Raw genomic sequence first — 14270 nt, 5'->3', positions numbered from 1 at the left:
GGTAGTGTATGCTCACAAATTGATATTCTGTCATTAAACTGGACTGTACTGAAATGACAAGATAATTCCTCTCACTGAAATTTTTATGTAGTAATCTGTCATGTTTTCTACTCAACCCAAAGTGTCTTACATCCAGACAATGGAGGTGAAACTGTTGCATCCAGCTGTGGATTAAATGCTTATGGAGAGCAGCAGTGAAGCAAACAGGTTCTCCTCGGTGGCTCGAGCCACACATTATGCTGAGAACACAGCATGTCTAAATGGCTCTGTTACTATGTTGCTTTATGGACAAAAATCACTTCCTCTTCTATGAAAAGGTTTAAAGTGTAAGTGATCATTACATTGTGCTGCAGAAACAATAAGCCAAGGAAAGCAGCCCATTCACTTTGAAGGACTCCTTCAGGTACAAACAACACTAACACCTGAGGTTTTTCATTATTTTCTGCATGACAAAAGCCGCTGTAGCTACACTGTAATTACTGTTAAGACATCATTTTGTCTGTTTGGACACTCAAATGTGGAAATTAAGCTGGACTAAGTAATCTGGCCCAGAATCACAGACAGGATTGCACACTAGGATAAACCAGTACTGTTTTGTGATATCATTACTATATAGAAAAAGCCCTTTGACCACACCCAGCAGAACTGAAACTTCCACAGATTGTAAGGTTTATGCCACAGCCGCCCTAAATTAATGATATTGGTAATTACCTAAATCATTTTGTATGTTTCTGCAATAGTTAATCTACCAGAACGCACAAGCTCTGTACTCAAAATTACATTTTTAATGATGAAATATAATTGTTATTCATGAATTTTCTACATTTGCAGTTTTATCAACAACAAAAGAAGCTGAAAAAACACATTATTATTTCTCAAATATGTTTTTGTGACAGGTGGTCTAATTTGTTTCGCACTGTACTTTTGAAACATTTGGCATTTCCCTCCACTATCCATTAATTATTTTAAAGGTAACACACTACACTTTAATTCAAGCAAAAGGAAACAATATAAAGTACTCCAAACAAAAAAAAAGGCTTGATAAAATCTGCAGCAGTTTAACAAACAATGATTGCATTCGTGACAGGTGCCGCAGAGGCCTCTTCAGACCATCTCTGAGGATATATCAATAAATATGCAAAGCAGGGATGCGGATGTGCATAGCACTACAGACTGAATAGTCTGTGCTTGAGGACAACAGCACTGGGGCTGATCATTTTTCCTTATGACTACATAAGAGGCTACATCAAGTGATCAATGACTAACAGTAAGGATTTACAGGGACCATCACCACACGGCCAAAAACTGAGGTGACAGAAATAAAGTCCCTATTATGCACAGAAGCAGGAAACCATCTACTATGTCAGAGAATATGGGAGGGGACTACACCAGTCCACTGAAATATATATAATTGGCATTAAATTACCCTACAGCACCAAACTTCTTACAATGTTAAGAATATATTGCACTATAGGAGCTGACAGTGCATTAGATGTGCAGTGAGAATATAGTGTAAACAAAATTAGCTGAGCATTTTAGGATTCTGAGTAATGGAAATGAGCTATCACATCTGGTTAGCGGATCTGAGTCAGTGTTCCCAGTGGCATTACTCTACATAACTGAGCAGCAAACTTCACATCACTTTTAATTCCTTTAACCACATTCATTTTCCTTCAATTTTTAAAACACAAGTTTTACAACTGGCTGTGTTAATACATTTTCCTCTCTGCTGCCCTCGCCGTGGGAGGCAGAGGTCACTGAGCCCAGCCAGCGATCAGAGGCGCGGGGGGAAAATATCATGCATGACACACCGGCCAACAACAAACCCAAAGGGGAATGAACAGAGACGGTCATCATACGACCTCCTGAGAAGATGTGTGACAGAACCTGGCACGATGCCGTTTGGGGAAACGAATAAGTCACATTAAGGTGGCTTTAGAGAACCATAAACCTTAAAATGCTCCAAGGAAAGGCACGTCAGTTTTTAGCAAACTTATGAAAATACAACCACCCTATTAATGGATACTGCCAATGTTTATTTTTTTTTGTTATTAATAGAAGCAGACAGGGCTTTAGGCATCAAAAAAAAGAAAAAAAATCTGCCTGTACTCATCTCCAGCTTGCAACAAAGTGAGCCATTTATTTTATGGATCAGAGGAGGAGTTTTTATTGACCACAGCAGTTTCTTTATTTTGGTCTGTCTCCTTTTCTTTACATCACCCTCTCAAAATCGACTGCGCACATTATCACTGAGCAGAATACATAGGTCTGCCTGACTTTGACTCGTGCATTGATTTGCTGATCAATTCCTTTCCTCATGTAAAGCAGGAGACTCAAAAATACATCTCAGCTTGATCTCATTAACAACTCCATGCAAGGTGTTTCTCAATGCAACATTTAGTAATGCTCCTACTGGCCAAGAAAATTCAGTCTACTGCGAATAATTTCTTTATAAAACCACTTTTTAAACACCTGACCTGTGGGTGCTGTGAGGCAAGTGAGCCTGTGACATACCAGTGTCAAACTTGGTCCCCTTGGTGCAGGCGACCATGGCTCCCATACTGGGCTGAGAGGTCATCCCAGCCATGGAGTCAACCTAAAGAGACACAATTTAGCATGCTTTGTGATCAACAGATAAACCAGTTAATTGTCTACAAATGTTTAATGGGTACAACTGAGCCATGGTGGACAATCAGCTGTTTCATACAATGTTACAAGGAAGTGAACAGGAAGAGCAACCAGAAACCGCAAATAGTGGCCAGTTGTTATAATGAATCTGCCCATGCTGGCAGCATGCGTCAACGAACACAGTAAGTGAAATATTCCTGGCTTCAGCAGCATTAACATCTTAATTTCAGCGACATTTCACAATGCAAACTTCAGGAGGTGGACTGAAATAATTATTTTCTCATTATTTCTAGAACAGTGGTTAGCACTAGCCATATGGCAGGCATCTTATAATGACCCCGATATCAATTTGAAATCAATGTTATGGCAAAGTCTCACTTTATTTTTGAAGGCTCCACATGGAGAACAAACATGCCAAATACTTACTGCCACATCAACGACATCAGCCCCAGCTTCGGCACAGGCCAGCATGGCAGCCACACCAGCTCCAGCTGTGTCGTGTGTGTGCACATGGATGGGTACGTCCGGGAAACGGTCTCTCAGAGCGCTGACCAGAAGCTTGCTGGCTTCTGGCTTCAGCAGGCCAGCCATATCCTGGCGAGAGGGAGAGAGCGAGAAGAAGCGTGAGGAGAGAAGGATTATAGGCCTGAGGAATAAATGCAATGCATTCATTAGCACAGCAAAACAAAGTGTCAGATTTTTTACATTCATTATGAAGTGGAAATTGTAAGTGATAATACAAATTGCAGGCAGAGCTTAGATATTTAGTTGTGCTCCTTTTGATGATCATTGCACTCCAAGAAATTATTATACATGCCTCTTTCCTCCTTTAAAAGTTAACCTCATTAGCTCTGCCAGCCCTTTATGAGATTGTCACAGCTGCGTGTGATGGTGCACGCTGCGGCACAGCGCAAGTTTATCATTTCACGTCTGAAAATATTCGTTCATGCCTGAATAAAGAAATTAATTCCTTGTGAGCGTTATCAGTCTATTCATTTAGATAAGAAGCTCAAATATACAAGTTAATTTAATTGGAGCAAGCTGAAAACCTTCGGCTGTGTACGACAGTTAACCTGTGAGAGGTTGTTGTAGCTCAAAATGTCATTTTAAAGCCGCGTGTGTGTGTTTTGAGTCATGTGTTTGTTTTGTATGTGAAAGCGCAACAGAGTGTGGACATTGATTATTGGTAAAGAGATTGTAATGATCTGTTTAATGATCAGTTTTTGGTGGAATATTAAACATTCAGTGATTTCCAAACTAATGACACCAAATTTAACAGTATCTAGTAGATGAGGTCAGAATATTATCATTTGCTGACATAATGAAATATTGGTCACTTGTCAAGTACTGGAATTATTCAAGCCAAACAAGTTTTACCGTGAACTATGCTACTTACAATATGCACAGCCCATGTTAGTCAGCCAGACAAAGTTTAGCTTGTAGTTTAAGCTCTAATTATGACATACATAATTTACATATATGACTGCTGGTGTAAGTGTGTGTATTTAACTGAACATAAAAGCTGTCATTAAAAACTCTCCACCTCATATTATTTATGTCATTCTGGCAGCAAACTGGCAAGGATTTCCACACAGGAGCAAAGCAAGTGCCAAAACCTTTAGATGTTCAGAGGGAAGGAAAAAGGCAGCTTTGTGTGGTTGCCAAAGTTGAAGTAGCTGTAAACTGCTCCCAGATCCCATTTTCATTTACTTACCTTGATAGATAGGATGTGGGTTCCAGCTTTGACAAGCTCATCTGCCAGTTTGACATAGTATTCCAGAGAATACTTCTGCCTCATTGGGTCAGAGACATCACCTGTGTAGGAGATGGCAGCCTCAACTACGCCACCTGCTGCTCCAGCAGCCTCCATGCCCAGCAGCATGTTAGGCAGGTAGTTCAGAGAATCAAACACACGGAAGATGTCCATGCCATTCTCCTTGGCCACCTCGCAGAACCTTAGGGCGGGAGTGGGTGAGGCGATTATGTTAGTCAACCAACACACACACACAGGGTAGTCTTTTTAAATCATCATTCAAATCAGGTTATGGAGGCTGTCAAGACTTCCTGTACACGGTAAGATTATCGCAGAGTCTCGCTCACACATACATAATGAGTTCGTCTTCATGCACAGTGTACTCCGGATAATGGTGCACATCCGGGTAGGGATAAGCCGTTTATATCCACCTCCATATCGCCACTCATAAATATTGCTGTACCTGAGTAAATACAATATTCCCACTATTTCCATGAAAAGTGAAAAGCTTATACAGGCGCTCACAATGACTGGAGAGAAACGTATACCCGCCTCATTATCCAAGCTGCTAGTGGTAAATCCCTCCTATTATTGCCTTGGCCTCGGTATCTTAATCAGGTTTTTCATAAATGGGGTGAGTACGCGCTGTAGCTGTGTTACTGTGAATGCAGTATTTACACAGACAGAGCTTTAATTTTGGCAAATAAACAGATACATTGTGTCTGTTCATTTGTCCCACAAGAGGATTATCTGCCAAACGTCTGTGTCCAGTCTTTATTTAGGAATACAGTAAAATGTATACATGCGCTGTCTAGTGTATGCTATCTGGCACCAAATGGAAAACACTGCATTGCCCTAGATACCCAACTCAGAGCTGAAGTGATCATTATTCATGCAATGCAGGAGGACAAGTTTTGTTGTTAGGAAGTTCATGAAGTTCTCATCTAGTTAGCAATCATATGGCCCTTTCATTTCTTTAGGCAGCAAACATTTCACATCCCTCTCCCTGCAAAGTGTACCGTGACCCTGGAAAAATAATTTAAATCAATTAAATAGAACAGAATTACTCTTTGATTTGATTTAGTTAATGAAGACGCTTAGGTCATTTGGCTGTTAGCTGCTGCACTGAAAACATTGCGGGTGAGGGAGTGAGTGTAGGCAGGATGGAAAGGGAGACGGGCAAACAGATCAAAGTCATTAATCACAATGATGTGCAAATTTTCGATAGCACTCTCCCTATGGGACACAGACTGAAGAGGAAGATGAAGAACAGCAGGAACAGAAAGAAAGGGGAGTTAAAAAGAGGGTAAGAAGTGCGTTATGCAGGGAGATAAATGAAAGCATAAAAACAGAGGATATGAGTGGGGATAAATAATTAGTGTGTGACAGGAGGGGTGGGGGTAGACAAAAAGTGAGGATAGGGGAGGTATGTGTGTGATTCAGTCTCTGTATTTGTGCGTGCAGGTGTGTATACATTACGAATGCACACCAACGAGGCAGCTTGTCATTCCATTTGGAAAACAACCGGAGCAATGTCTGTGCATGTGTGTAGATAGTGAAATATTCATGGCCCTAAGTGCATTACTAATATACAGCTGTATCAATGATGTGTACCTCAGTAAGCACGCTAAAAGGTAACAGGAACACATCAACCAACTGGCCTGATTAAATTTGAGTGAATTGTGTGGTTTGTGGGTAGCCATTGTACGGTGTATCCAATTAGATACATCTAGAGAGGAAGCAAATGTGTTGGAAGGCTAGGTCCACTACTGATGCACTACTGATGGGAAGATACTGAAACTTAAATGTCATGAATAGAAATAACTGACGTAGATGTAAACTCTGTCATAAACTTGAGCTTCGAGCAGCTTTGAAAACAGCAAAAAATATGGAGCTTGTGCCATGAAGCTGTCAAAAAGAAAAATTAGATCATTGTGCCCGTGTTAATTTTTATTTATAATGTTGACATTATGTTAAAAACTAGGAAGCGTCTGATTAGCAACAGTGTCATTTTTGTGTATGACAATGATCCCAAACACACTGCCAATGCAGTAAAACCATACCTGGATAGAAAAACACACAAGGAAAACTATCAGTCATGGATTGGCCTCCCAGAGTCCAGATCTCAACATTAATGAAGCAGTGTGGGATCACAGAGATAGCCAACATCCAAAGAAGAGCTTTGAATGTCCTTCAAGAAGCCTGGAGAACTGTTCCTGAAGACTGCTTAGAAAGAAAGCTGGCTCACAGTTCAGGCTGTGTTGAAGAATAAAGGTGATCATACTCAGTGGAACTCCGTACAAACTGTTTTTGCCTTATATCCTGTAGTTACACTTATGTTTGCATATGTCTCAATAAATTTGCTGAATACTTTCTGCTGTACTTTTTGATTCAGGAATAACTGCTTGTGTGTGTAATTATTCAAGAACAGCAATACGTTTCCTTTTCAATGATCAAAACATCCCTGCAGTGTTTTAATTTTTATTTTAAAGATAAAGTCAGGCATTAACCTGACGGTCAGCTACTCTGTTCCCATAGAAACAACTACATGAGAGAAACTTTTTGAAATAACGACAGACAAAGCAGGAGGAGCGGCAGCTGGCATCGAGAAAATCTTATTCAATTTCATGTTTTGCAACAAATCAATAGAAACTGTTTAACACATTTGGAAGAAAGAGCCAGATGGGGAAATGATGAAGCTGCCCCAGTGTTATGAAGTGTCAGCTTAGATGTCCAAGGCTGTATGACCGAACACCGACTTTCATTGTGCACACTGAACACAACAGCAGAGGTTTGAAATAGTCAGTGTATCTCTTTGGACAATGCAGCTTACGCTGGGGTATGTGTGCATGTCGGGCCATTCATCATTAGAGATAGTTTGGACTCAGAATATGCATATTCACATTAAAACTCAATCATTTGAATCTTGAAGAACTGAATTAAGATGAAAAGCAGCATGACAAAATGTGTGTGTGTGTGTGTGTGTATGACTCACTTAAAGACAGCGTTGTCAGGGTAGTTAGTGTAGCCCACAGCGTTGGCTCCTCTCAGCAGCATCTGAAACGGGACGTTTGGGATCAAAGCTCTCAGCTCCTGCAGTCTCTTCCAGGGACACTCCGATAGGAATCGCATGGCCACGTCAAAGGTAGCACCTTATACACACACACACACACACACACACACACACACACACACACACACACACACACACGTACGTTACACTTTATTTCAGCTCTCATCTTCAGTCTCATCCGTCACAGACTTTGATCTCAATTTGAAGAAAAAAAAAAAAAAGAATATTTCAAACTTCTCCCATTACTCACAAACACATGAAGATCCACAAAGACAAAAACAAATGCTCAAATAAAGTATCTGATGATAGTTGCACGTATATTGTTCATTCTAACATGTTCTTTTCTTTAAGTCATTTTAAAATCTAAGAAATGTTGCAGTGGAAGAGGCAAAAAAAAAAAAAAAAAAAAAAAAGGATAGCAATCTCTCATTTCCCTTTCTGGGGGAGTAGATTAGCGATTCTCATACCCATTTATCATATCAGCCAGAAATATTGAAGCCTCCAGTGGTATTCTGCTGATCCAACACTGTCATCATTAAATTTCATTTTCTGAGCACTCATATGTTTAGACACGGAGAGAATACTAAGTACAAGTGCTTGTTCCTTACTCTGAGATGTAGGGTTGCCCTGGAAAAACCCTACTCCCCCCCCCACCGGATTGGAAATTTAGCCAATGTCAGCATCTCTTAAACCACTAGCTTGTAGCGGAAATGACTCCAAGCAATCCTATCTGATGTTAAACATGTTAGTATTAATGTTTCATTGCACATGAGATAGCAAAACACAATCCTGGGTGAGAAATTCATCTGGGATGGCAGAATATACTCTGATAATTTGATAACGCAAATGAAGACTGACAGCTGGTCCCACATGCAGGACATTAGGCAAGGCAGCAGCCTGCCTCTTATTTATTTATTTATTTTTTTAAAGAGGGTCAGCCTCCAATCAGAGCTGAATGTGTGCCAAACAAACAGGAACCAAAATAGTTGCACTACAGTTTTGGTCAGAGGTTTACACTCATGGGCATGAATGTCATGGTAATTTGGGGGCTTTTAATGATTTCTTTGAACTGTTCTTTTTCCAGGGTGGACTTTTCTCTAATCCACACAGCCTTCAAATGTATACATAAACCCGCTAATATTTGGTTAAATGACCCTTAGGAAGTTGCACCTCAACCACATGTTTTTGGTAGTCATTAGGAAGCTTCTGGCATATTTCTGGCTCAATATTTGACCACTCTTCTAGGCAGAATCGGCAGAGTTTGTATAAAGTGGACAGTCCACAAATTTTCAGTAGGGTTTTTGAGGTCGGGGCTTTAGGAAGGCCTTTCCAGAAACTTAATGTTAGTCTGCTTTATCTATTCCAAAACCAGCTTTGATGTGTGTTTGGGATCATTGTCCTGTTGGGACACCCAGTTGTGGCCAAGTTTCAACCATCTAGCTGTTGAAGTTTAAATATCTGGAGGTATTCTATCCACTTTGTGCAATCTCCCAGTACCACTGGCAGCAAAACAGCCCCAGAGCGTGATGCTACCACCACTACTGCGCTTGACAGTTGGTACAGTGTTGCTAGGCTTGAAAGTCTCACCTTTAATCCTCCAAAAATACCTCGATATTGTGGCCAAATAGCTGAATCACTGTCTCGTCTGACCATAAAACTTCTCTAGAAGGTATTTGGCTCGTTCACGTGGGAGCTTGAAGGTCTCAATTTTGGAACAGGGGCTTCTTTCTTGGTCGGCACCCCCGCAGTACAGGTGATGTAAAACTGGCTTCTGAGGGTGACGGTTTCTTCCAGACTTTGACAAAGTAATCCTGGAATCTGCACTTATTTAGAAATGGCTCCAAGAGACCTCCCCAACTGTGTAAACTTACAGCTCTTCATAGATCTTCACTGAGTTTCTTGGACCCATTATTGGTCCCTCCAATGAGTGCTGTAGCACAATTATACAGACATAATACTGGCAAAGACACTACCAGCTGCAATCAATCATAATCACTGTAATGAGAAGTTAACAGGCCTTGGCCTTGTCAAGTTAAAATACACTGTAGGACTGTCAGCACCATTATTAAACGTGTATGTGTATACATATGAGCCTGTGTGCGCGCTTTGGGCCCCGTTGTGGATTAAAGAAAATCTAATACATTTTAACTTGTGCACCCAATTCTTGCTTTAAAGTCATTAAAGATGTATGCTGTAAAATCATTCCACTGTGGAAAAAGAACAGTTCAAAGAAATCCTTACAAGCCCAAAATTACCAGACTTGTGCCCATGAGTGTATGTAAACTTCTGACCACAGCTGTGTTTGAGGCTGTGACACAGTTTCATCCACAAGAATGAAAAAACATTTCAGCTTTTATCGTTTTTGTCTGTGTGTGCAATACTGCCCGATGCAACTGTTTCGGTTTAAGTTTGGTTGCGCTAACTTTGTGCAATACAGACTCTCCTGCTTGTACCAAGAAGCTGCTCACATCCCTTAAAACTTGTGAGACTCGTGATTACACAACTGCCTGTGTAATGAACAAGATCCAGATAGGAGCATGATGGCGTAGAGCAATTAAGAATCTACAACCCCCCTCCCCCCCATCCCCCCTCTGATAAATTTCCCAAGTGTAAAATAGATGAGGAAACCATATAGATACATTATGTGACCCAGTTCATTTTACTGTATCTTTGCTGGTGTGGGGAGGAACGCTATATCAGGAAAGGACTTAATCCTCAAAGGGCTTTCACAGGCTTAATCTCTTCAATGATTCATTCTGCCTCTAAGCAGCTGAAACATGTGAAAGCAATATTCCCCATCTAAGACCACTGTGTCAAAAACAAAACAAAAAAACATTCTTGCGCAGGGACATTGAGTAACAGATATATTCACGTGATCAGCTCTCTTTAGTGATTTATTCCCGTTCCAGGTGATCTGAGCACAGATGAGTAACAAAAGCGAACTATATAGGGACCTCATCTTAAGTGAGGCATGGCCATCATTCCTCCTGTGGTCATTAAGTGATTTATGAGGAACTGTTTAAGGGTACTTTTACAAGCTGCCGCTGTGGGATGGCGCGTGCTAGAGCCAACCCTTTTTACTGCGTGGTAGTCTAATTTGTTTTACACCCTAAATCAATATGAGGCTAGGAAACAAGGCTGGCAAGTGGTCAATCTGGCAACTTTGGGTTTTAAGAACTGAGAGAATGAAGAATGTTTAACAGTGAGGACCAAAAGGATACAGTATATTATCCTTACAGCTTTTATCTGAGTTCACTCATCAGGGGAGCATTACTCGGCCTGTGAGAGCTACTTGTTAGTGTAAAGTCTTATGTGACTTCAGAGAAATCCTAAAATCTTCAACTGTAACCACCTTTCAGTCAGGACCACTTTAGCCAAAACAAAATTGTTCTTGCCGTCTACGGCAAGTTGTATTTTGTTGTACAGCTGTGTTGTGGCAAATCCCCACCCTTCAACAAATGGGTATGTATATTATCTTAACAGCTTTTACCTTGCTGCTGTCTCACTGCTACTTTCCCGTGCACATATATAAAATGACGACATCATCCCCAGATCAGAAAGAGACAGACTACAGAAGAAGTGGGTTGCAAAGTGACTTGCAGTCAACACTTAATTCTCAGTAAAATGTTAATGGAACTGGCTTGTTTTGAGGCTTCAAGCGTTAAGAGTTAAGAAGTAGAGGTATTCAGTTTATAAGTTGTGGGTTTTAAAAAAAAAAAAAAAAAAAAAAAAAAAAAAAAAAAAAAAAAAAGAAATGAAGCAGCTGGATCCCCATGCTGGGTTTCACCCTTGTGTAAGCAAAACCACCAAACTGAAATTACTGTCAAGATCCTGTGTGTCAAAATAATTGGTGGCAAATTCTTGACTTTATTCTAAATGTTGTGTTATTCCCATATTAGCTTAATAAACATTAAATTATTAATACAGACAAGATGACAGTGAAGTTACCAGAAGGTTGGGGGGATATTTCTCTTTTTAGAATGATTTTTGCCTTTAAGCGTTTAAATAATTATGAGAAAGCACCATGCTGTTTTCTCTGACCCATAATCCTATCATGCAGGAAGCACTGAAGCCTCAAGAGGATCCACTAGCAGATTACCCCTCTCTCCTGATTCACGATTGCCAAATTTTCTCTTAACTGAGAGAAAAATCAATCTTTATGCCCCTCAGCTCACGATATCCGCCCATTAAAGAATTATTGTCAATAGTTGTGTAAACGTCTCCAGCCCACGTTCAACATCTGATTTCAATGATCTACTACAGTTATAAAAATGAGAGCCAGACAGGCATATATTTACTTCAACTTCTTTATGAAGACAAACCACTTTTTAGACTTCAAGAGTTTTCGCTGACGAGAGATTTCAGAAGCCGACTCCCACTGTAAGTCAAACACCGGGAGACAAAGTAAGATGCTCAGTGCAAAAACTAGATTCAGTTCAGACACCAGATTAACCTACAGGTTTAACCGAGAGCTCTCACTGCTGCAAAGGTCCAGATAAAGTGTGTTCACCACAGTGCTTATTTAAGAATAACTACACGTTATACTGACAAAATTAATAGTCTTAAAATCGGAGTGACAACCTTAGATGATCTTACTATATTGCTTAAATTGTCATTGCTGGAGCCCAGAATTGTTTAAATGCACAATCATCAAATCACACAATTGAACCTAAAAAAATCTGTCACTCTTCAGCTGGTTTTAAAACAGTCCAGTGGGTCACTGTTTTTAAAGGCCACAATAATCCCCAGCTTAGAAAAGAAAGTTCTCTTCACATCACTGATGTTTACCCATAAAAATGGCCTCCAAGCACGCCGTGTCTTTTCTCCTTTTGACTGTTCGGCAGAGTCAAAAAGACATTTCTGGAACATGTAATGCTCTGTGCTCTTATGAGAGAAATGCAGACATGTCCAAGCTATTTCTAAAAAGTTTTAAAAAAAAAATACGACAGCTTTTGAAAGTCTAGAAAACTGCCCCATGAGGCTGTGCACAACTCCACTGAGAAACCAACTGCAATGGTGTCGGGATCATCAGGAGCAAAGCTATGTTTGGAAATAATGCTTAAAGGCCTCAGCTGGAAATTAAGATGTATGTTATGTTGCCAAATACATGGAAATGATATTTTTAAAAAGGTGTTTATCATCTGCCTTAACCAAAGCGCGCTCTCTTTTCAGAGCTGCTTCGTCATATGACGCCGCATGCGGACACAGGGCTTCCCTGGCACCTATTCAACAATTTGCTCCACAGTGAAAGACCGAGTTCACTGCAAGGTTCCAGAGTGTCTCTTCGAAGATTTGCTTTTAAAGCGACTGCTCAAACACAGCCAAACTGAATTCATATCATCTTTCTTCGGCCGGTCTCATAATAACATCACAATATTCTGGGAGATTGAACTCAGGAAGCATTTAAGCCCCTTTTATTGAAATATCTACTCAATAATTTACTTTTGCTATAGCCTTTTTATCTGTTCACACACGAAGTAAGTAGACAGTTGCTTAATGTGAGATCGGCTCAAAGTGCTCTCCCACAGTAATGAAATATATTGCATTTCCCTTAACTGGTGCACTATGATCAGTTTCCAAGAGGAATTTAATCTCAGAAAGGGTTTATAACTCTCCAAAGAGTTTTCACCACAGACTCTTTCATGCCCCCACCCCGTACCGCTCAACCAGCATTTAACGATGAGCGAGTCACTGAAACTGAACCTGAAGTAGAAAAAGGCACTTTATTGTTTACTTCTGTTTGTTCACAGTAGTTTTCTATATAATTGAGCATTAAATTGAATGTTACAGCCTCAAGAGCTTCTCTGGGCACATCCTTCTCGTGAATGTGCATGTTCTAAGTGTTCTAATGGAAGGATTGGGGGGGGGGGTGTTCATAACTGCACTTCTCACAGGACCGTTATCAAGAAGTGCTGATAACTGGTCATGTCACCAGCTGTTCAAACATGCTGCACGCATTTTCATTTCAATTTCAGAGTAATTGCATATTATACAGGTACACTAGTGGACTGCACATGCTTCACGAAGTTTCAATAATGTGTGATTTTCTCCATTCATTGAAGAGTAGGCAAAAGGTACAATCACCGTCTATTGAGGGAATTTGCTGGAGACCGAGTTCTGAAAGGACAGACGAAAGAACGAGGTCTGTTTTCAATGACGCACAAGTTTCACAGGTCAAACAAGAAAAAATAAGAGGTACAATGAAGAATGATCAACAGCACGAGTGCGGCGAGAACAGAAAGCAGAGGCACTCGTGTTCAGATGCAATAAAATGGCGTACAAAAGGATTTAATTAACAAGATAGCCATCAAAACACTGCTGTCTGTAGGAGATCAGATATTATAGTTCAGTTATTCTGCATCTTCACACTGCAGTTAAAGTGTTTTAGCTTCCCTCTGTGATGCAGTTTATGGGTGTTGTATCATACAAAAGAAAATGTTTGGGGGACGAAGATGTGGTTTAAAAGACTTATGCAACTTTCAGCTAATATAAAGCTGACAAGTTTCTCTCAACACAAGCTCACCTCCCCAGTTCTCCAGGCTAAACAGGTTGCTAAAATTGTGGCTGACAAATGGCGAGATCTTCTTCAGGTCATGGGTCCGAACCCTGGTAGCCAGGAGAGATTGGTGAGCGTCCCTGAACGTGGTGTCCATTAGGAGAAGACCCTTGTGGGCACGGACCGCTTTGGCAAATCCCTCAGGACCGTCGCGCAACAGCACGTCACGGAAACCTACAGGAGGATCACCTGATGGTGGAAAAGGGAAAGAGACAAAGAGAGAAAGGAATGTTAACGAGGAGAACAATATAGAGGAGAAA

The 14270-nt window shown here is 40.5% G+C and overlaps 1 protein-coding gene across 1 annotated transcript in view; it reads right to left on the bottom strand.

Moving 5' to 3' along the window:
• Window positions 1-14270, bottom strand: part of pcxb (pyruvate carboxylase b) — a 309723-nt gene that overhangs the window by 44350 nt on the left and 251103 nt on the right. The window contains exons 15-19 of the mRNA XM_030722659.1: window positions 13978-14199; window positions 7377-7533; window positions 4343-4583; window positions 3055-3222; window positions 2515-2596 (exon numbers count right to left, since the gene is read on the bottom strand). Coding sequence (XP_030578519.1) covers window positions 2515-2596; window positions 3055-3222; window positions 4343-4583; window positions 7377-7533; window positions 13978-14199 — 870 coding nt within the window. The remainder of the gene's footprint in view (window positions 1-2514; window positions 2597-3054; window positions 3223-4342; window positions 4584-7376; window positions 7534-13977; window positions 14200-14270) is intronic.

This window comes from Archocentrus centrarchus (assembly GCF_007364275.1).
Source record: "Archocentrus centrarchus isolate MPI-CPG fArcCen1 chromosome 18 unlocalized genomic scaffold, fArcCen1 scaffold_23_ctg1, whole genome shotgun sequence".
Lineage (NCBI taxonomy): Eukaryota > Metazoa > Chordata > Actinopteri > Cichliformes > Cichlidae > Archocentrus > Archocentrus centrarchus.
Note: the sequence above shows the minus strand (reverse complement) of the source record. Positions and strands in the feature narration are given on the sequence as shown.